Here is a 22,280-nt window from a genome sequence, read left to right as displayed (position 1 = left end):
TTCGTACATTAATAAGTGAATTATCATGCAATTTTGCAAAGCAGCTTTTCATGCATAGAAAGATGCAGTTTTGGGAAAGAAAATGATAGAATACTTTTCTCAAAATGATGTACTAGCTTTCCTGTAGCTCAGTGTTTAGAGCATGGCACTTGTAATGCCAAGCCCGTGGGTTTGATCCCCGGGAATTGCAATACTTATAAACAAATGTATAGTTTAACTCAATGTAAGTCGCTTTGGATAAAAGCGTCTGCCAAATGCATTAAAATGTTAAATGTAAACTTAAGTACATTACTTAAGACAAAATTTATTGTTGGAATAGTGCCAATAAACGCTGTGAATGTTACATCTTTCATGGTATGAACATTAGTAATATTGAATCTAAACTAGTTTTCTATATCTAATTGATTTCTAGTTGATGACAAATACATAGATGGAAAGGTATCAGAAATATGTTGTCATTTCATCCGAAGATTTCTGTGAAATGTTCTTTTCAGAACCATATCCTGGAACATAGCTTTATTCTTAAGAGTGTACAACAAGAATGTGGGGCGAACGTGTACTTAAATGGCCAAACAAATCTCAATTTGACTAAAACAGGTTTCACAGCAGTGGACTTTGATTTCATCATCAGATCATGTGCACTGTAGATGATCAGCTCTGTCAGAACAGAAGCTGAAATAATTTGAACAACTCTGAATAACTTACAGCATCTTGCATCTCTCTCTCTCTGCAGGTACTACGCCACCGTGCACCCTTTGAAGAAGCGCATCTCGATGGCGGCCTGTGGGTATTTGCTATCTGGGATCTGGGTGCTGTCGTGTGTGTTAGTTGTGCCCGCCGTGGCCCACACGTATCACGTGGAGTTCAAAGAGGAAGGTCTCACCATCTGTGAGGAGTTTTGGTTAGGCCAGGAGACCCAGCGACTGATCTACGCCTACAGCACGCTGCTTCTCACCTACATCCTTCCTCTATCCGCCGTTTGTGTGTCCTATCTGTGCATTTCTGTCAAACTACGCAACTGCGTTGCTCCCGGGCACCGGACGCGAGAACAGGCCATAGCCCAGCACGCCCGGAAACGCAAGATCTTCAGGTTGGTGGCTCTGGTCGTGGCCGTGTTTGGAGTCTGCTGGCTGCCCATCCACGTGTTTAACGTGCTGCGTGACATCGACATCCTTCTCATTAACAAGCGTCACTTCCTGTTGATCCAGCTGTTGTGTCACCTGTGCGCAATGAGCTCGTCCTGCTGCAATCCCTTTCTGTACGCGTGGCTGCATGACCGTTTTCGCTCGGAGCTGCGTAAGATGTTCACGTGTCACCGTCGCATCGGCATTCCTACCAACCACTGTGCCACAGCCAGCGTGGTACTGTGACCTTCACGGTAGTCGTGGGATTTACTGCAGAAAAAAGGAAGTGCAATTTTATTCATGTGGAAGAGATAGTTCACCCCTAAAATGAAAATTCTGTAATCATTTACTCACCCTCGTGTTATTTCAACCATGAGACATATTTCTCAAAATATATTTTGTGTTTAAAAGAAGAGTCACATAAATATAATGATGAATATATGATGACCCTTTTTGTATTTTTGGTTGAACGATCCCTTTATTGGTCTATTAAATGTAAATAAAGTCAGGATTATCATTCCTGTTCCTCTCATTGGCTGAAATCTGCACATGAGCACTGGCTTTACTACATTCAGCTACTTTGGAAAGGCCGGATTTAATGATTAGTTACAGCATCTAACAGAACTGGCTTGCTGTCCAATGTTCATCCCCTCGGACTAAAGGGAGTACAAAGAGATTGCAAAGAATTGTGGGTAAAAGTAAAAATATTATTGAGCAAGTAAAAGGGGTCCATTTTGATTTCATGGTGTATGTTTAAACAGTGACACTTTCTATCATTTGCTTTTTAATTTCCACATTTATTTGACCTCTCTAAAATAATTTTTGATGCATAATAATGTGTTCTGACACGAAATGGAGTAAAGCAATATGTTTGTGCATTAAGGTGTATTGAACACTCATATATGATGAAAAATGTCAACGTATTGTGGAAAGAACGAAATGTAATCACAGAGCAAAATATTGCAAAGAAAATAAAAATATAAGTGTCAATTCACTAACTACATTTTAATAATTTGTCTCAGTCTACATTTTGAACAGCATTTAATTACTTTATTATGATAACAATAACAACATAAATATTCAAATTGCAAACAGCCATTGTGACAATACACATTATAATAAATGAAATCAGGTTTAAACTCGTACAGAACAATATATTCAAGGATAAGGGCAATGAGCACAGAAAAACGCAAACTAAACATATGTACACAGGAAAATTAAATGGCTGCAGTCATTATTCATTATAAACAATATAAACCCCTAATTCACAGATTCAACCTTGAAAAAGTATATTCACTCAAAAATTATAAATAGACCAGGAAAAAATAATTTTCTGAATAATATGCCAGGAACTGTTTTTATTAATAAGAAAATTATGTAAAAGCATTCAGAGCCATGTCCTTGAGTCAAATCTGCAAAGTCAACGTTTCAGTAAACATTATAACTTCAGTTTGGAATGTAAACACAGCTACGCTTCCTCCAGCTCATTCTGAGCCCTTAAATACATGTCAATCTCAGCCTGCGAGCGAATATATGATTCAATCTCGCTGTCGGATATGTCCTCGTCTCCAGTCACTTCCGTCTGGGGTTTGTCCACTCTTTTCCGTTTGCAATTCTTCACACAGGGAGGTAAAAACAAGTGCCTTTTGCCCCAGTGGTTTGGTGGTAGTTCTGTATCTGGGGTCTCTTTATCAGGAAGATTCTCAACCTGATCAGGATCCTTAACCTTGGGTGAATCTGTGTGATTTTCTGACGGCTCATTGTTACAGTCGTGTGTGGATACAGGGCTGGGTGTACTTTCAGTCTTTAAAGGCTCATTCTGCAGTTGCTCTTCGTAGTTCCTAACCGCCCTCAAAAGCAGCACACGGTGGTTCTTCAAGATGTCATCCACAAGCGTGGCCACAGTGTTGGGCTCCACCGTATTCCCCCTCAGCCAGGGCAGCTGTCGCCCCAGTTTGCACAACACCTCCCGCAGTTCCCTCAACCGCTTAATGACCGTATCTTTGCTTCTGCGCCAGGCATGTTCGGGCGCCTTTCCAATCTGGCAGAACGCACTAAGAAAGATTCATAAACAGAAATATTAATAAATTCTCTCTGACAATATAAAGCTTTGAGGCTTTCTGGATATGTTTGTGGTCCAATGAAACAAACTGAGAAATGTCCAAAATATGTCACGATGAGAAATAACACATTACACCGTAAAGCATTTTTAGTTGCTGTGCAATTATTCATCACAATTATTCAGAAGTGCAGTTACACATAAAATGGATGTTTTGTTTTACAGTATTTAATTACCAATTGCACCATCACTAGGTGTTTTATATTAAATAATACATTACTTAGTTAAATTACATACCATGCCTGTAATAAGTATTACTCATTATACTCCATAATGTTTTTTCACCACACGTCTCACTTTGTATATATAGTTATTTTTAAAAATATTGACTTGTCAGGCAGCATTCACGAAAACCAATGTTTACGTAACATCCTGTGTAATGCAAAGTCTTCATCTGGTCATTTACTGATCAAATGCTGTATGATGGAGGAGTGGAATGAGGTCAGGTTATTTATTTAATTTGTGTTTATTTTTAGTGCATTTGATTTTGAGTCATTCCCACAGAGTAGAACATTCACCACACTTAGCAGAGGCCATGCCACGTACCTTAGGATTTAGAGACTGCCAGGCCACGTACACTGCTGCCATGAGGAGGGGCAGAGGATGGCGTCCCGTAACTATCCAGGCCTCCGCGGCCACTTCAATCAGTGCAGACGTTCTGTCCACCAACTGCTGGGGAGTTTCAGATAACACCTCATCCACCTGTTCAGGACGCAGCTTGAACCTGCAGAAATCCAAATGAAGATATTTCTTAAAGCTCATTAAAAGTTCATGAATGGTGACTGAGCGTTTCCGTCAAACGATCCGCACTGTCTTCAAGAACGGAAGTCATGTTGGTTTGAAACAACACAAGGGCGAGTCAGTAATGCCAGAACGTCGATGCAGAATCATACATACTCATAGCAGAAGCTTTCCAGCAGGTCTGTGATGCTTTGGGTCTTGGTCTTAATGTTAAGGCTCCTTGTAAGTTCTTGATAAGCCGGACCCATTGAAGGACTGTCCGTCCCCAATAGGTAGCTAATGGTCCCCATAGCAACAGGCCAGTTGCACTGCCTAGAGACAAACAGTATGCAGCAGCCTCCCAAGATCTCCTTCTTCATCAAGGTGGCGTAGAGGAAGTTTGGGTGATTGTACGCACGCTCAAAGAGACTCACTGCTTCAGATTCCATGCTACTGGATAAGCGGAGTATACGACACAAGGCGCGGACACGAGAGAAACCTGGGGAGTCGAATAAAAGGTTTGGAGTTATCAGGCGCTTATATTAAAAGTGAGACATAAAGTCAAGTTAAACATTAATTCATGCGATCTGTAAGGAAATCACAAACAGTGCCGGGGTTAAATATTAGAAAAAACAGAACGATGAGTAAATGATGAATAATTTTACAGGTTTTAAGCAGGTTCTTGAAATTGCCAACGTCATCTATTTACCTGCAAGTAGATTTCTGCACGGTGTCTTGCTCGCCTGCGTGGAAACATAATATGGCACAGCTGAAAAGAAGAAATAGATGCACATTTGAAATCAAGTGTGAATCAGGAGCAGATGAAACTGAATGCATTGTGCTGGATTACATCTGCTCTTGGCCTCTTCGCTCAGCGTGGTGGTCAAATGCCCCTCTTCCAACACAGTCCCACAATCCTCACAGACCCACTGAGTCTGTAAGTACAGATCATCCCTCACAACATTAGAGGAGCCACACTCCCGACAGCTGCTCGGCATCTCTGTAAACACAAACAGACAGCAGTACACAATCAGACCCTTCGTACAAACCAGCTCTGTCAATACAAGTTAGCACACCTTATGCATAGTTTGGACTACAGTAAAACCAGTAAGCAGACGCCATCACAAATGTAGTTTTCTTTTTGCGACTGTCGCGGTGAACAGATGGCAAACGTGTAAATATGCGAATACACGTTTCGTTACGAATGCTTAAAGTTGTGAATAAAACGTGAAGATAATGCAGACTTACTGTGATTCTAAAAGAAAACGCGTAGTTTCTGTATTACAGATGAAAGCGGCTCCTCTTCGTGCGACATACGTACGTTTGTTTATTAACCGGCGCGCTTTCTGATGACGTCATCGGTGCGCGCAGAAAGCATCGCGGCTATACATAATAAAAGTTCCCTGCGGCACGTTTTGTTGTTTTATTTATTAGATTTGAGTAATACAAGACTGTTACATAAACATACTTCAACGTAAGATTATGAAGAAATTGATTTATAGATACTGACGTGGATCTCAGAATGTTATGGTCTCTTTATTATTTTCTTGTCTTGACGGTAGTCACTGTAGTTTTTATAAACGTGTATTCGTTTCTTTTAGTAGCTCACTTCAGTTTTTAATTCATTTTTCAGCAAATGCATTTTCTAGGACTTGACATTAAAAACATGAGCTGTGTTTTAACAAATGCACAAAGACACAACAACACAATGTTGCTATTTGCAAGGTCACACCTGTGACATTCTTTATTTCTGAGTCATTTCATTATAAAGCCGTCGGGTTACATGAAAAAGACTGTAGGACTGATTATCAAATAATATTTACAGATGAAGAGATTTTTTGAGGACATTTGGTCAAAAATCCTTTAAAATGCTTCATCAGAGTTCAAATACAGTGTTTGGTCACAATGAAAATATAGCTCTGTAATAGAAAATACTTTGCATTTAGAAAGTGCTGTAGCGTTTACTGAAGTGTGCGTCATTGGTTTTACTCAGACAGTAAATCACATATAGTGCAGCATAGTACAACAGTGCATGAAACAGTCGATTCGGTCCATTCAAATCTGAGGAAAGCAACATCCCAGTATTGATGTTTGTTTAGCACAAGGCTTCATAAATCAGGAATACATCAGCCTGATCTTTAGCTCAGTACTTCACAAGTATTTACAGCCATACGTCTGAACAGAGCACAACCTTCGGTTTACGGTCACCCCATATTTGTGATTACAATAATATTGACAAAATCCCCCCTGGCCAAAACCTGCTCATGCATCTCTTAAACAGATTTCTTCATCGCGTTCAAAGACATTAAGATGCTGGGTTGCTCCTCCATGACCCGGACCAGAAGGTTGTCTATATACTGCTCCAGTTCTGTGATCTTTGCATCTTTCTGAGAAAGCTGATCCTTCTGCTTTTCCAACAAGTTGACCAGCTCCTCATGGGTCAGCTGGGCGTAGGGCTCGGTCCTTTTAACCTCTGGGGCCTGAAAAATAAGATCAGTTGTTTAAAACCGATACGACATGTGGTTCTTAATTACATTAGCAGATGCTTTTATCCAAAGCGACTTTCGAAGGGGATCTCCGCTATGAACACATTCGCGAAAACGCAAAACCTGCACGCAAACATCTGTATGAATAAGGTCATGTAAATGTTATTGTCTTCATCTTTAGTTCTTAAAGGGACATTTCTCCCAAAACTGAAAATCCTGTCATCATTGACTCAGATTGTTTCAAACCTGTATCAATTTCTTTGTTCTGCTGAACAGAAAGGAAGATATTTGAAAGAATGTCAGTAACCAAAAAGATCTCATCCCCCATGTCAAATCAATTCTACGGGATTCAATGGGGGTCAGTGTTCAGCAGAACAAAGATACTGATACAGGTTTTGAAGAATCTGAGGGCGAATAAATGATGACAGAATTTTCAGTTTGGGTGAACAAGCCCTTTGGGAGCATGAAATGCACAGTATGTCGTCTCAAGCTGTCAGATTTCGTTTCAATGCATGTGAAGAGGCTGCGGTCCGTGTAGGAGAACAATAGAGTAAGAAACAAAAAGAATAAATCTCACACTACCTTCATCTTGACTTGCACGCCCTCAGCTATTTTTGCGGATGTGAAATTGTCTTGGTTCTCTCTGAAGTCTTGCTGGTTGTCAATGGTGCTCAAGGGTTTCACCGCATGGGGCCTAAAAAGAAAGGGAGAGCTTTAAGACCCTCAAAATGGGGTGCAATACAAAGAAGGATTTTTGCATCATTCAGACAAATCCATTATTGAAAAAAGGATGATGCACAATCTCTGCCGGGACTTTCGGGAGTCTTAAGAACACTGAAGGCACATTGGTAAAAAATCTAATATTTACTTCCAAACTGCCAGTGTTTGTGCAATCTACTTGCACTCCCGAAAGTGCGCTGTAATGTTTTTCAAACATCCAACAAAACTTCACAACCTTTAGAACGCTCAGGAACTTCTCATTGTAAACGCAGTATTTCGAACACACACAACCTTTACGTCTATCAGGCTACGGTTCTCTGAAGTTCTACGATATACCTCACCTGCTGGGTTTGAAGGCAGCGTCGCCTTTTCTCTTTGGTTCACCCTCATAATTCTGCCCGGAAACTGTTTGAGCATCAATAGGTGACACTCTGGCCTGAAGTAAAGTCTTGTTCCCTGACACGTGCGACCTGGCCGTCTCAGGAGCTTGACTAACGGTCGACTGTGATTTCAAAGTGGGCGAGTTTGAAATGCCACTATGAATCCTTAATGTTCTGTCTTGATCTTGTCCGTCTAGCTGGCTTGTTGATTTCTGGTCACCAGTTGTGGCAGGAGGCAATGGCGCAGGACTCTTCTTTTTGGTACCATCTGTATTCAAATCTTCCTTCCCACTTTCTTTGGACTCAAGTTTTAAGGCAGGCTTTACTGATATTAGAAAATTATCAAGGTCGTGACCTGACTGAGGCTTAATTGGCTGATCTAAGCAAGAGTCTGAAGTCAAAGAGGCTTCATCTGGAAACAACGTAAAGTTCTGGTTGTGATGAATTGTTCGTTTCTTGGGTTCAGGGAAAGATGCAGAGTTTTCTTTCAAAGTATCTTTTGGTTTTAGCAAAGGCTTTGTTGGTGCCGGTCCCTTGCTGTGTTTTGCCGTTCTTGCCACAGAAGATATAAAAAGGTTGGTTTCTTCCAGAGAAGATGTAGTAAACTCTTCAGCACAATCTTTGTTCAGAACCTCACTGTTCCTGGAGACATCTGGTGGTAAAGGTGTCAGTCGTTTGTCTTTGCGTAAACTGAAGACATCTGGTTCTCCACGGTCTTCAGATTCTCTGCATGCGTGCGTGGCTTTAGAGACTGGAGATCTTGAAAGCTCCCTTGGTGTCTTGTTTTGAGGAGGCATCGGGGCACGTCGTTTCTTCTCTGAACTTTCTGAGACATCTCCACTACTGACGTTATCCGTTTTGCTACTTTCGGCATCAGAATCATCTAACAACGGGTTGGTATTTGGCGGCGATGCTTGAGAAAAGACGATTCCAGAAACAGAAGAACTAAAGCAGGATAATAAGATGGAAAGTTAAAGTTGATCAAACACATCAGCTAAATATCTAAAGGCGTTGGAAAGAAAAGCTGTTTTGCTTTGTTTTGTATTTTAAGGTCAACATAATATTAGGTTTTCTTGATCAATCGGCCTTACATCGTCAAGTTTATGGGTCAGAGTAACCATAAATAGTTTGAGGAACTCCAATAGAAAGTTTAGATATGGAAATGCTGCCCTGGCTATCTACAAATCATGCTGTCTCCTCCCATGTCTCTCCTCCACATTCCAGAACCCATTTCATGAAGTCTAAACCCTTGAGTCAGAGAAAAAGACCTGCTGAATCAGCATTTTTTTTAGGAAAACATATTTCCTCTGCTTCCTCTCGGTAGACATATAACACACTGAAGGAATGGTGGGTTAGAGAAGAGCACAATGAAGGTTAGAGACGCTACAAATAACAGACGGCGCTATTACAACCTCAGCGGGAATTATACAGATAAGAACATGAAAGCTAAGAGTTTCTATTACATTTTGGGTATGTCATTCGGTGAAAGGTTATTTTGCTGTTGTGATGATCATCTTTAGAACGTATGATAGAGAAAGAGAAAGACAAATAGAAAAGCTTTCCTGTCGCTCAGTGGTTAGAGCATGGCGCTAGCAACGCCAAGGTCGTGTGTTAACTGGACCCCATTCACTTGCACTGGGTTTGTGTCCATACAATAGAAGTGAATGGAGTCCGGCGGTATTCGGTTACTAACTTTCTTCAAAATATCTTCTTTTGTGTTTTGCAGGAGAAGAAAAAGGTCATACAGGTATAAAATGACAAGAGGGTGAGTAAACGATGACATATTTTTCATGTTTGGGTGAATTATCACTTCAACTGCGATTTGGCGTGATCTCTAATCTTTTATGATATTTACAGACATGAAACTGCCTTAAAAAACTTCAGAATCACGCATATTTGATGATGGTATCACCAGAACAACATTAATGGGACGTTTATGACGGATTTGTGTTACGAACCTCATGTGTAGATCTCGTAAAAAATACAATGCTTTTAATAACCAAGCACTACAATCATGGGTGATGGATTTTGCATCCCGCTGAAGCTGCTACATACACGTTAAAGGTTCACCCAAATATCAACTTGTATGGCCTGCGTTCACAAGAGCACTTCTTCTTTGTCATCTTCTTGAACGAGAGCACTTTGACGCATGCGTTGAGTCAGAGCCCTGGCGTCCAATGGGGCAAACCCCATGCGGCGTTCGGCGCACAAACCCATGCGTCAAAGTGCTCTCCTCAAAGAAGAAGAGGAAGAAGTGCTCTTGTGAACGTGCGCCATACACTGCCATGACAGAGGAGAATATATCCATTGAAGTCGGTGTTTTGCTTTGTTTTTCCCATCACTTCAGAAAAATTCCACTATGAGCGAAAGGACCAATTTAACGATGTCTTCAGTACTTTCCTGGACCTTGACAACAACTGACATCATGATGTCTATGAGTAGGCCTGGAAATTTCTCTGATGTCACCTAAATATCTTCATTCGTGCTCCAAAGACGCCGAAGATGTTTAACATCACGTGGGAGAGTTATAAATCATACAAAGTTGATTTTTGGGCGAACTTCCCTTTAATGTGTCCGCCATCTTGGAACAGTAAATCATTCACAAACAAAGGATCCGATGGCCGGTGTTCTGTCGATTGATGCTACCCATCAAAATTGGCTACCCTTGTGTTGTGATTGGGTGAGGGGTAATTTAGGTTTAGGGGTTGGGATTAGTCCTGTTTTGCATGAAGGCAGCACAATTTGACAGAACACCAGCTGTATGCTGACTACGCGCACATACCCAAACCATCAAATTTTTACAAAACATAACATTTCATTTTCATACAACCTAAACCTAAAAGAAGCATTACAGATGCAGTCAACATACTTGAGTGTTCATGGATCGGTTTGGACTGTTCCAATATGGCGGCCCATAGAAACACACACTAATAAGGCATCTATGTATGTATATTAATGGAAACAACAGCAGGATATTTTGTTGGTACAAATCCAATCCGTCTAAAATCACGTTGCATAAACTTCGATCACAGAACGATCACAGAAATGGATTTGTTTGGTTTCTCATGGACAGAACACTGAGTAAATGTGAAGGTTTGTGTGTTAAGGTGAGGTACTGACCTTGGCTTGACTGCGTATACTTTAGATGAGCAACTGAGGGCTTCTGAGTTCTCATCCAATAAGAGGGATTCTTCAAAGGGATCGATGGACGGCACGTATTCTGAGCCAATCGTGTCGGCTTTCTCAGCTTTCTTACCCGCGTTCATTCTAGCACTCCTGGGTTTCACGTCAGGACGCTTCTCAATGGCGTTGATCTGTTCTTTCTTCTTTTTCTCCATTTCAGCTTTATCTTGTTCTGCTTTCAACTTCCTCTCCTCCTCCTCCTCCTCAGCCTTCTTTCTCTCTTGCTCCATTTTCATCTTTTCCTTTCTCTCAAGCTCCATCTTTTCCTTTTCCAGTCGTAACCTTTCCCGCTCCTTTGTATCCTTTTCCATAGCCGTTCCTTTCTCTCTTTCCTCCGCTTCCATTTTTTCCTTCCTCAGTCTTTTCTCTGCCTCGATCCTTCTCGTCTCTTCTTCGGTCTTCATTCTTTCTTTCTCAAGCCTTGCTCTCTCCTCTCTGATCCTCCTTTCTTCCTCCTCCCTCATTCTTCCGTCAGCCCTGATCCGTTCCTCTTCTGCCTTTCTTTCCTCCTCATTTTCTCTCTTTATTCGGGCCATCTCCTCTTCCTCCACTCTTCTCTGTTCCTCCATCTCTCTCTCAATCCGTTTCCTCTCCTCCTCTCTCTTTATCCTTCTCTTCTCCTCTTCCAGTTTCTCTAACCTCATCCTCTCCTCCTCTCTCTCAATCCTTCTCCTCTCCTCTTCCATTTCCATCCTCTCCTCTTCTCTTTCAATCCGTTTCCTCTCCTCTTCCATTTCCATCCTCTCCTCCTCTCTCTTCATCCTTCTCCTCTCCTCTTCCATTTCCATCCTCTCCTCTTCTCTTTCAATCCGTTTCCTCTCCTCCTCTCTCTTTATCCTTGTCTTCTCCTCTTCCAGTTTCTCTAACCTCATCATCTCCTCCTCTCTCTCAATCCGTTTCCTCTCCTCTTCTCTCTCGATCCTCTTTCTCTCCTCCTCCATCCTCATCTCTTCTCTCTCTTCCTCTTGGATTTGTCTCCTCCTCTCCTCTTCTCTCTCGATCCTCTTTCTCTCCTCCTCCATCCTCATTTCTTCTCTCTCTTCCTCTTGGATTTGTCTCCTCCTCTCCTCTTCTAGTCGTTTCCTCACCTCCTCTTGTCTTTTGAGCATCTCCTCTGCAGCGCTCTGTGGGGTTTGCAGGTCCACTGAGATGGTCGAAATCTTTCTATTGGGTGCTCGGCGCAGATCCTCCATGGATCCGTGGCCGGAGCTGTTCAGACTGAGCGTGGAACCTGCTCTAGAGCCTCTGGTCTCCGGATCTTCTGTGTAGACGTGACTGCCGTTGATGCATAGGTTGGGCTGTGACATGCCCTGTCCCAGGAGAGATCCAGCACCTTGAGATACTTTACTGTCAGAGCTGTCAGTCCGCTTGTGCTTGAATAACTTAAACTTCTTCTTGCCTTAAAAGAAGATAAAAAAAAGAGACATTTTTTGTAAATAAATCAGTGTTGTCAATATAGCTCTAAACAAAAGTCAGGCATCAAAACAAAAATAAATAAATAAAAATCATATAATGATATTAACAAAAAATTTAAACTAGATATGATATGAAAATATATGGTGATATTAAAACATAAAACCCAGACAAAAGCATGATTATTTTTACATATTAATTTTAAGAATGAATATGAATCACTAATATAAATATAGTATACATTTTTATATAAAACAACAACAATATTATTAATAATATAAACCGTTGGTATAAAATAAATATAAAAAATACTGTTACCTTCAGGAGACTCAACGTTTAGTCCAGAAGATCTGCTCAAACTGATGGCCGAGTCTTTTTCTGGAAGCGTGGGTAGTGTGGACATGGATTGAGATATGTTGCGATGCAAACCCTTCGGCGCAAACAAGGACTTCAGTTTGCTCTTCTTCTTTGTTTCAGGTGTGGCGTCAGCCTCTTCTCCCTCGCTGTCGGTCAGAATCTGGGCAATCGAAGGCACGATGGCGGAGGCAGAATCCGACATTCCGTCTTTCTTCTTCCCTTTCAGCTTGTCCTTCAGCTTGCCAAACTTTGAACGTGACTTGTCCATGCCCGAGAGGTCGAACATGCTGGCCGTCATGTTATTCTTCATAAATTGGATGTCTAGGAGCACCTCACCCCTGTCTTTGTCAGGTTTTCCCGTCTTGCCCATCAGTTTGAACCATCTGTTGCAAAAAAAAAACAGCAAAGTTTGTTTAGTTTCAAGCTTTATTTAATTTCCCGGAGCACGTCCCTCATCAAAGCCAAGAGCTGGAGGCCAGATTGAGAATGAAGATATGAGCTTTCATGGAATGGGATCAAGCACTTTGCAACAGCGATTCATTCCCATGGTGCATGAGGAGAATTGTGTACCGAGTGTTATTTATGTTTAGTTCTAGGGAACCAGATAATGAATAACTACATAATACCACTGCAGTAGTGTTGTCAAAAATAGCGATATTTCGATACTGAAAAATCTAAAACGGTTCTCATGTGATTCGCGCCGTTTAAGTTGATGTTTGAAATGACGCTTGTGCGGGTAAAGTCTCCGCAACAGTTCTCACATGTGATCCACGTTTGCACTTCCGTGTTTACCATAGCGCTCTATCTATCAATCATTTCATCCTCTCATCTCAGTCAGTCCGGTTAAACGTTGTTAATGTTCAACGTTGTCAGTTCTTGCGTTTAAAGTTAGCGTGTGAGTTGATCAATGATAATATGTGAAAAAAGCCAAATTAAAATGTGTTAATCATATAAATGTATAAACTTACATTAACAAACAGTGAATGAGCAATACATTTGTTCGAGACCTCTTTTAAACGTTTACAACTATTAATGTAAGCTCTGGTCCATTAATACTGACAAATACAACTTTGTTTTTAAATAGTAAATGTATTGGTAAAATTGACATAAAATAACAAATTTATAAATAATGTAAACAATATACCTCTACGTCTAGTCTTGTTCAATGTAACTTTTAATTAAACAGAAATAATGTAGGGCCATGTTGTTATGGCAGTTTTTACTAGAAATACTAGTATCAGGACTACACTACACTACACTAAAACTGCTTTACTGTGTTCTGAAGACAAATTTTATCAGGACAAACATGCGGATACATGCACGGTGCCCTGCTTCACTACCTTATGAAACGAAAGCCAAAGTCCATGCAAACAGTTTTACAGGATTTTTCACATTCCTCAAGAGCTATAAACCAAAACTGTTCAGTGACCGGGAAACTGTCTTGTTGTACCTCCAGGACACTAGTGAAGGACACTACGATAACAAGGTCTAAAACAAACATTACATTATTTTACACTGCATAGATTGACATTAGTTTAACGTTTGTCAAGCAAAAGAAACAACACAAACAAGTGTTCGAATAATCAACACTGAATAATCAACACTGAATAATCAACACCGGATCTTGAGGCCTTTGAAAAACGGAACATGCAGATGCATATGGTAAGAAAATAAAGAGGGTGACCTACCAAAAACTAATTTGCAATTGCTTTAAAATGCAGCACTGCCACTCAACACAGGGAACAAGTGGACGGCAGATTTGGGTCAAATGTGCAGTTTGAGGAAAAGGGAAATTCACTAAAACCCAAATGCTTCTTTAAAACAATGCGCATCATCGCAGGATAAAGCCATGAATAATGGCGTGACATATTCTGCCTGACATTTCTTCTGTTTTAGATTTGTAAATGCTCCAGGTTGTATGTGTCCAACACAAAAACAGTAATGTTCTCATCTCAAAATGTCTTCACTATCACCAGCACGTCACTTTAGTCTTATGGCGACAGAGCATGCGCTCAGCATTGAGTGAATAAAGCAGCGTTCATAGAGAAAATGACATGTTGGGTGTGTTTGGCTAAATAGAAAATGACTCCGAGGCTAAAAATAACAACTCGCTGTGGGACTATCACTGTGAACCATCCCTGCCGCCCTCATACACATACAGTGTTTCTTAGTTAGTAACATTAACATCATACATCCGTGTTAGAGAAAAACTTTCTGGACAGCCTCGAGCATGACAGCACGGATTTGTTTTGATTCTAAGATTACTTCAAGAAAACAAATTGCATAATACAAAGACTGGACTCAATATACTACACAAGTAACTAAAACAAGCTTTCACACATTTCCACTGAGAAATCTATACATAAGACTTTTTTAAGATTAATTCGTTAAATGGTGATGTTGCATTATATATTACAGACATGTTTTGCATTTCACAAATGTAATAGAAATTCGACTAGTTAGATGAGTTATAGTTTTGATTTTAGTTTTATTCATATTTAAAATTCAGATTATTATTATAATTATAGTGCTTTAAACTTATTTCAGTTTATTTTTGAGGCAACATTAAAAAAATTTCCCAATCATTTTTGGGTCAATATCTGATTTGAACTCAATGAACATAAACGTTTAGAAAGATTTAATATCAATAAATTAAAATAACCTTGGATTAGATTTACGCCGTGTCTACACCGGACGCGACAGGTGCGATGCGACATGACAACCTGCTTGTTCTCAATGGGTGTCGCGTGGTGCCGCGCCGGATCCAGTGTGGACAAATTGTAAAATTATAATAGGTTCTAATGCGTTTCTAATGTCTTTTGCCGTGTCGCATCCTGCCGTCACGTCCGGTGTAGAAACGGTGTAACTAACAGAGAATGTTGAAGTGATACTTTGCCCCAAAAAGTCACTCAAAATAATTTCTGTTAACTACATTCTTCAAAATATCTTCTTTTGTGTTCTGCGGAAAGAAGAAAGCCATACAGTGTGAAATGACACGAGGGTGAGTGAATGATCATTAAACGTACACAGGTAGTGTTTACAAGAACAGACACCTTGAAATATAAAAGTTGTTTAACCACATTTTTTCATTACACAAACTGACAATTGAAATGCTTTTAAACATCTTGGGAGGTGCTCATTGAACACCACTTTTGTTAATAAAAGGTCAATAACACCTCACGCCTATAAAAACACATTGTCACATTTACTTCTTGTTGTGATGTCATTCAGTTCCCTCTAAGCCAAAACAATTAGAGAAGTTGTTTGACAGTTTTCATCGGTGTGAGGGAAGTTACAAAACGTATAAAGTGTGTTTGAGATGTGCAAAATCATAAAGACTTGAAGTTCTTACTAAATGCCCTCACAGATGCCTCATCGGCTGTGCCCTGACAGGAAGTGGGTCAGCTTTGGATCAATCAGCACTGGATGTTCCATTGTATCAGCAGCTTCACTTCCTGTGTGTGCCAGCGCGCTGATAAGGCCGATGTGTGACAGGACCGTCTTATCGCAGGCCAACGCACATGCCACGCTCATTTGCTCCGAGGTGAAAGACTTTCACTTCACTTTTCAGTTTGCTTAAAGATATTCAACAAATCCCCTCTAATCCGCTGTTTTCCAGGGGGGATGAAAAACAAGTATTATTTGAGCCGTTTGGTACATTAACTGCTGTAGGGTTGAGTTGATACCTCCTACCAACACGAAATATGTGTTTGAATAAAGTGCCAGATATTCAATTTAAGTGTCCTTAATCTATAATCCTTAAATATTAATGTGATTAAGGATGCATGTATTCTGGACAAAGTTGAGTATCTATGAGGCTGTTCTTGTGTATTTAGTTTAACAGTTACACTATTTTGGTGACCATACTAGGGCTGAACGATATAGAAAATACTATATTGCAATATGGTGGTGTTAGCAGAGGTGGCGATCATATCACGCTGTCAATCCTCCTTCCTCCACTGACTGAACTCTCATAGCCTTCAGAGAAACAGTTAAATCTACATGTTTTATGTTTAAATTGCACATATGTAAGAGAAAGATGATCGGTCTTTGAAGAGCTTTGGCTGTGAATGTATTTAAAATAACGTAACGTGAACTTGCAGTTGTGATACTGTACTTGTGGTACAGTCATCTCGGCTTCTGTTCAGACGCGCGCTACACGCTCCCGAAGCGCTGCTGGCAGTGTGAACCGCAAACACTAGTGCGAGGCGCTGCAGGCACGGGAGACGAGCGGCAAGGTTGAAACTCGTCCATCTAGCGCGTGTTTGATAGCAAAATGGTGGGAAAGTAGCTCCGCGGGATTGAAAAACGGTGGGAAAGAAGCTCCGCGAGATGAAGCATCACATTGTATATGAATGACTGGGCCGGTCACTGTACCTCTCAGTATTTCTAGTAAAAACTGCCATAACAACATGGCCCTACATTTTTTCTGCTTAATTAAAAGTTACACTGAACAAGACTAGACATAGAGGTATATTGTTTACATTATTCATAAATGTTTTATTTTATGTACATTTTATATCGTCACACCCCTAATAAATACTCGAGTGCAAGGAAGATCGTATCGGGATATTTTCTAGGCAACAATGGCAACTTCCGCTTTGCGTTAGTATATCAAAGTGCGTGCATAGAGTCTTGCTACCCAATAAAACGTATATACTTTTCCAAAGCAAAAACAGTACATACTTTAAGGGCGTCGAATAAGTAGGCGAATTGGGACGCAGCATTTTAAAGTCCAATATGACATGAATCCACTGCTGTAATATAGTATAATTATCAGAAACCATTACTATACCACAGAACCTGTCCTAAGGGTAATGTGTTCATTTTCATACACAGACTGACAACGTGACCAAGCCGTTTCTGATACAAAGCGAGTGTGACATCTAAATAAAGCCTTACATGCCTACACACACACCCTTCAAATCACCATCAGGACTGCATATTAGGTTACAAAGAACATCTAGATCTACTTTCATACGAGAATCAGTTTACTTCAAGTGAGCGGGGTTTGTTTCCTGTTCCTATAACCCAGAAGAGCAACAAACCACATGATCAGAGGACAAGATACGACTTAAAGGAATAGATCACACAAAACATGACCATCCTTTCATCTCGTACTTACGAATTGTAATTGCATTGGAAACTATGATGTGTAAACTGGTGTGTTATGGATTCTAAAACATTTCCAATTTGGGTGAACGATTCCTAGCATTTGTAAACAAACTGGAGTTTCATCATATGACCACAGAAATGCCAAATCAGGACCCAACTTGAACGCAAAGACATCAAAGCTAAGCTGTTTAACAGATTTGTTTGTTAAAATCTGACATTAATTCAGAGTCGACCGTGAACTGAACTTGCGAAACAATTGTTCGGCAAACGGTCAACAGCACGGACTCATTGGACATAATGAAAATGACCGGGAGGGCTGTAATGAAAGACTCGGCACATTAACAAGCAAACAATGTGCAGGTGTAGAAAAACACAAGCGTGTTAAAACCAGAGGTCGTATTTTTGTGATGGAGTAAAACGTTTCAATGTCAGCTAGAAGAACGCTGATTTATTAATGAAGCCTCTGCATAATGAAGAGTGTGTGACGCTGTTGTCGAGCAAGATGTAATGACGTCACTATGAGAAAACACCATATGAAAAGAACAGATTTCTTCAAACCCTGTCGCCTTTCAAGGAAGATTTCGAATCAAATACGATCTGACTGCATGAAGTGAAAGACTGCAAAAAAGCAATTCTAGTGTACATAGTGGATTCTGAATAAAAGCAAGCATTGTAATCCACAAATAAATAAATCCTTTGGAAAAATGGAAAGCTCAGATCCTCTGGACGACGGAAAATCTCCCCTGGTCTGTCTGCGATGACAAAGCGAATGGGAATTTAAAACCCGCCTCATTATTTCCACATGAGGAAGGCTTGATGCCATCTTGCACAACACAAGTATCCTTGAGAAATACCATTCAAACACTAGTAACAGACTGAGAAATGTTACACGCACTTGAGAAGGCCTTAGGCTGGCTGTAGGGGCTCAGATATTTTCAACAACAATGTCACATGACTGAATAAACCCAACGGTATCGAGACTCTTTAGCCGTATGAAATGAATAAATGCAGTTACATTGGATAATAAGTAAGATTAGATTAGAAATGTGATCATTTGTACTGATGTTGTACTTCTCTTTTCATGGAACTTCTGACCAAATATTGTATTAGTACATGATATAGTTCAAGTCAGTTCCTCGTGTAGATCATTACATCATGTAGAAATGTCATTGATGTGCGTGTTGTGTTACCAACACCTCTGCTATAACAATAGCCCACAACACAAAAGAATATTTAATGGTTATACTGGGAATTGTATTGGTTTTATTGAAAACTGTGTGAACTAGTGTTTTTATTGGTGGGGTGCTATCCAATGGTTTTAAAAGGATTTGTATTGGTTGTACTGGTATGTGATGGATTCTATGTTAAATCCTACTGTAATAATGCCCAAAACACACTACATAAAGGAATTTTGTAATGGTTTTAATGGAAGATGCTATTGGGTTATACTGGTATTCTTATTTATAGGGCTCCCTGCTGAAAAAAAAACAATAGAAACCATGAAAGAAGTTGTAACGGTTTTAAAGGGATTTGTATTGGTTTTAATGGAAACTGTAATGGTTTTACTAGTATGCGATGGATTCTCTTGATAGGATCCTATTGGAACATACAATAATTGTGTAATGGTTTTAATGGAAACCATTAGAATTTCTGTAATGGTTTTTTGTTGGGTTTCTATTGTTTCTTGGTGGTGGTGTTTGGTCACTTTAGTCAGGCTGTAGACAGCAGTATACTAAAAGCTATAATGCTGTGTGTATATGTAGTGTTAGGATCGCCATGACCAAAAAACAATGAAAGAACAACAAGGAACAAAACAAACAATAGAAACCCATCAGAAAGTCTAATGGTTTCCATTAAGATACCATTCGTTTATCCAATAAAACCATTACAAAGTTCATTTTTCTGTTGTGTTTGACCATTGTTCCAGTAAAACAGCACCACCAATAGATTGCATCATATATCACTGGAACCATTATAGTTTCCATTAAAACCAATACAATCCTTTACAGAAACCCGTATAGAGGTGTTCTCAGCAGGATTAAAGGAGTAACGCACACAACCTACACCAATAAGAAACTTTGTGATGGTTTGATAGGAACAAACTTGTATTTGAATGGAAACCATTAGATTTTCTGTGATGGTTTTGAAGCAGCGGCTCAATAAAGTGTCCAAACGGTCTTATTTGTAAGACAGACAGACAGACAGGTTTATACATCGAGTGTAAAATCACGTAAACTTACTCCGACTTATTACGTGATTTATTGTCGTAAAGCTCCGACAGCTTGACGATCGCCAGTCCGAGGGTTTTGTCCGGTCCCACGAGCGCCCGGTGCATGACGCTCACCTGTAGGGCGCATCGCTCCGCGTTCCCGGGGTTTAAGAGCGGCAGGTCGAAGGAGGCCTCCTCTTTCCACGCCGGAGCGACGCTCTTCTCCGCTACCGACGTGGAGAACTTTTCTTTGGCCACCTGCATGATGGCGTACGCGTCGTTGGTGCCATTCTTCCCTTTGATCCGCAAACCTCTCGCCTGCAGGACCGTCACCTGAACGCTGGTCGGGTACCACTGCTGGCTCTGCTCGGATAAAGACATCGTGCTTCACACCCAACGGGCTTCTGTCGGGATGTGACGCGGAGAGATGCTTCGGGTTAAAGGTCCGGTGACTATTGAGCCGGGAAAGTTTCACCTTGTCCAGTTAAGCAACAAGTGGGCGTCATTCGGGAGACCACGCCCACGCACAGCGTGACGCAACGAAAATCGCTGCATTGGGTTCGTTGGTATTCAACCGGAAGTTCTAAGAGGCCATGCGGTATAATGTTTTTTTCTTTCGTGTTTTCTCGTGATCTCAAGTCAATATAATGTATGTGAATGCATGGCCTCTTATATCTTCCTTAGATTGTTGTGAATAATTGTTTTTTCTTGTAATATAGATGGAAATATTGGCCAGAACTTATTGGTGATTAACAACATTAATTAAAGGTGAACTTCACTCACTCTTGTCTGAGATCTGTTTGGTTATGAGCATTCTTCCAAATATGTCTCTCTCTGCGTTCATCAGAACAAAGACATTTATACACATCTGGAACAACAAGGTCGAAATTATGGCAGAATTTTCACTAAACATGTTTTATTTAAAATACTTTTTACACTGAAATAAATGTATTATGTTACATGAATTTTATATTCACAATTAGGGATTTGGTTTTGAGAATTGTATAAATAGGTATAATTAAAATGTACTTTGGATAGATGAAGAGGTCAGAGATCAGTAATGCTCGATGGCACGAAGCATTACACCGAATTGTCTTCTTGGAAACCGCGAGCTCTTATTGTTTTGAAACAATAGGAACATGCACCAGTAGAGCCAATGATGACTTGACAACAGATGAACTAAAAAGCATTGTTGTAAAGCTGACATTACAGTAAGTGAACAACAATTCTTAGAAAGTGGAACAGATCAACAACGAAGGCAAGTGCTACTAAAACAAATGTTTGTTTTAGAAACGTTGTTTCATAATTCCAAGCAAATCATAATCACTACACAGTGCCCAGTTCGATCCTTTGCACAAAATCAGTTTCAAATAAGGAAAGCAAACCCCATCAAAACATGTTCAACATCATGATTCGTTCATTTAGACTTCTAATAATACACATGACATAGTGTGTCTTCGTGCGCTGTTGTCTGTATTGTTTCTGAAACCTGTCGATCAGGGCGTTCGTGGTTCTGTAAGTCAACGGGGCACGTCCCTTTCTAAACTCTCTTTATGTCATGAATGTAGGTTTGGCTGCAGGCGACTCGTGTGATTTGATGCCACAGCAGCAAAGAGAACAGCGTCATGTGCAGCTGATGTTAAAGGTACATAGTGACACTTATGTATGTATATTGAGCACTAATGTAATGAGGTTCTGTAGCTGTATGTACTTAATTCTAATGATTTTGTATTTCTTTGTGAAATTAATGAAAAACATGCCAACAATATGTGCATACTTCAAAATTACAGACTGCATTGGATCATAATGCAATAGTGCACTGCAAAAAATGACTTTTTTCTTGTTTCCCTTTAAAAAAGTCAAAACATTCTTGAATCAAGAAGTATTTTCTTGATGAGCAAACTGACCTAAGAAAATGGTTAGTTTTAAAATAAAAAATATTTGTGCTTAAAACAAGCAAATAAATCTGCCAATGGGGTAAGAAGAATAATCTTGAATTGAGCGACTAACAAAAAGGTAAACCTTAATTCAAGATTATTTTTCTTACCCCATTGTCAGATTTATTTGCTTGTTTTAAGCACAAATTCACAACAATTTCATATTTAAGACAAGATTAAGACTAGACTTATTTTCTTAGGTCAGTTTGCTCATTAAGACAATACTTCTTGATTCAAGAATCTTTTGACATTTTTACTGGAAAACAAGAAAGAAAAGAAGTTGAGAGACATAGGGAAGTACCGCCCCCTTGTGGGGAAACTGTGAAAATACACAGTGATATACTTCTGTGGTTAGTGCATGAACTAACAATGAATAATTCTTCTACAGCATCAATTCATCTTAGTTCATGTTTATTAAATAAATCATAATCGTTAAACCTAATGTATCTATAAATTATCCAGCATCCTTTACGATTTACTCATTTGCTTACTGGAGACACAGAGGAATGGAGATTTT

At 40.0% G+C, this 22,280-nt stretch overlaps 3 protein-coding genes across 4 annotated transcripts in view; 1 reads left to right on the top strand and 2 right to left on the bottom strand.

Moving 5' to 3' along the window:
• Window positions 1-2,131, top strand: part of prlhr2b (prolactin releasing hormone receptor 2b) — a 5,430-nt gene extending 3,299 nt beyond the window's left edge. Inside the window, exon 3 of the mRNA XM_079448441.1 lies at window positions 734-2,131. Coding sequence (XP_079304567.1) covers window positions 734-1,370 — 637 coding nt within the window. The 3' untranslated portion in view covers window positions 1,371-2,131. The remainder of the gene's footprint in view (window positions 1-733) is intronic.
• Window positions 2,116-5,320, bottom strand: brf2 (BRF2 general transcription factor IIIB subunit). Its single transcript, XM_079448442.1, has 6 exons — window positions 5,212-5,320; window positions 4,814-4,963; window positions 4,673-4,732; window positions 4,141-4,462; window positions 3,767-3,967; window positions 2,116-3,178 (listed from the first exon to the last, which is right to left on the bottom strand). The coding sequence occupies exons 2-6, from the start codon at window positions 4,959-4,961 to the stop codon at window positions 2,593-2,595; spliced, it is 1,317 nt and encodes a 438-aa protein (XP_079304568.1). The 5' UTR covers window positions 4,962-4,963; window positions 5,212-5,320; the 3' UTR covers window positions 2,116-2,592.
• A 350-nt stretch (window positions 5,321-5,670) lies between these two features.
• rab11fip1b (RAB11 family interacting protein 1 (class I) b) lies at window positions 5,671-20,330 on the bottom strand. 2 transcript variants are annotated; one of them, XM_079448960.1, is made up of 6 exons: window positions 19,858-20,330; window positions 12,464-12,885; window positions 10,670-12,131; window positions 7,511-8,494; window positions 7,032-7,143; window positions 5,671-6,443 (listed from the first exon to the last, which is right to left on the bottom strand). In XM_079448960.1, exons 1-6 carry the CDS (start codon window positions 20,205-20,207, stop codon window positions 6,237-6,239), a joined length of 3,537 nt encoding a protein of 1,178 aa, XP_079305086.1. In that variant the 5' UTR covers window positions 20,208-20,330; the 3' UTR covers window positions 5,671-6,236. The 2 variants fall into 2 exon arrangements, with proteins under 2 accessions (XP_079305086.1, XP_079305087.1); XM_079448961.1 differs by lacking the exon at window positions 7,511-8,494.
• Between the last annotated feature and the right edge of the window lie 1,950 nt (window positions 20,331-22,280).

Source organism: Barbatula barbatula (genome assembly GCF_947034865.1).
Source record: "Barbatula barbatula genome assembly, chromosome: 24".
NCBI lineage: Eukaryota > Metazoa > Chordata > Actinopteri > Cypriniformes > Nemacheilidae > Barbatula > Barbatula barbatula.
Note: the sequence above shows the minus strand (reverse complement) of the source record. Positions and strands in the feature narration are given on the sequence as shown.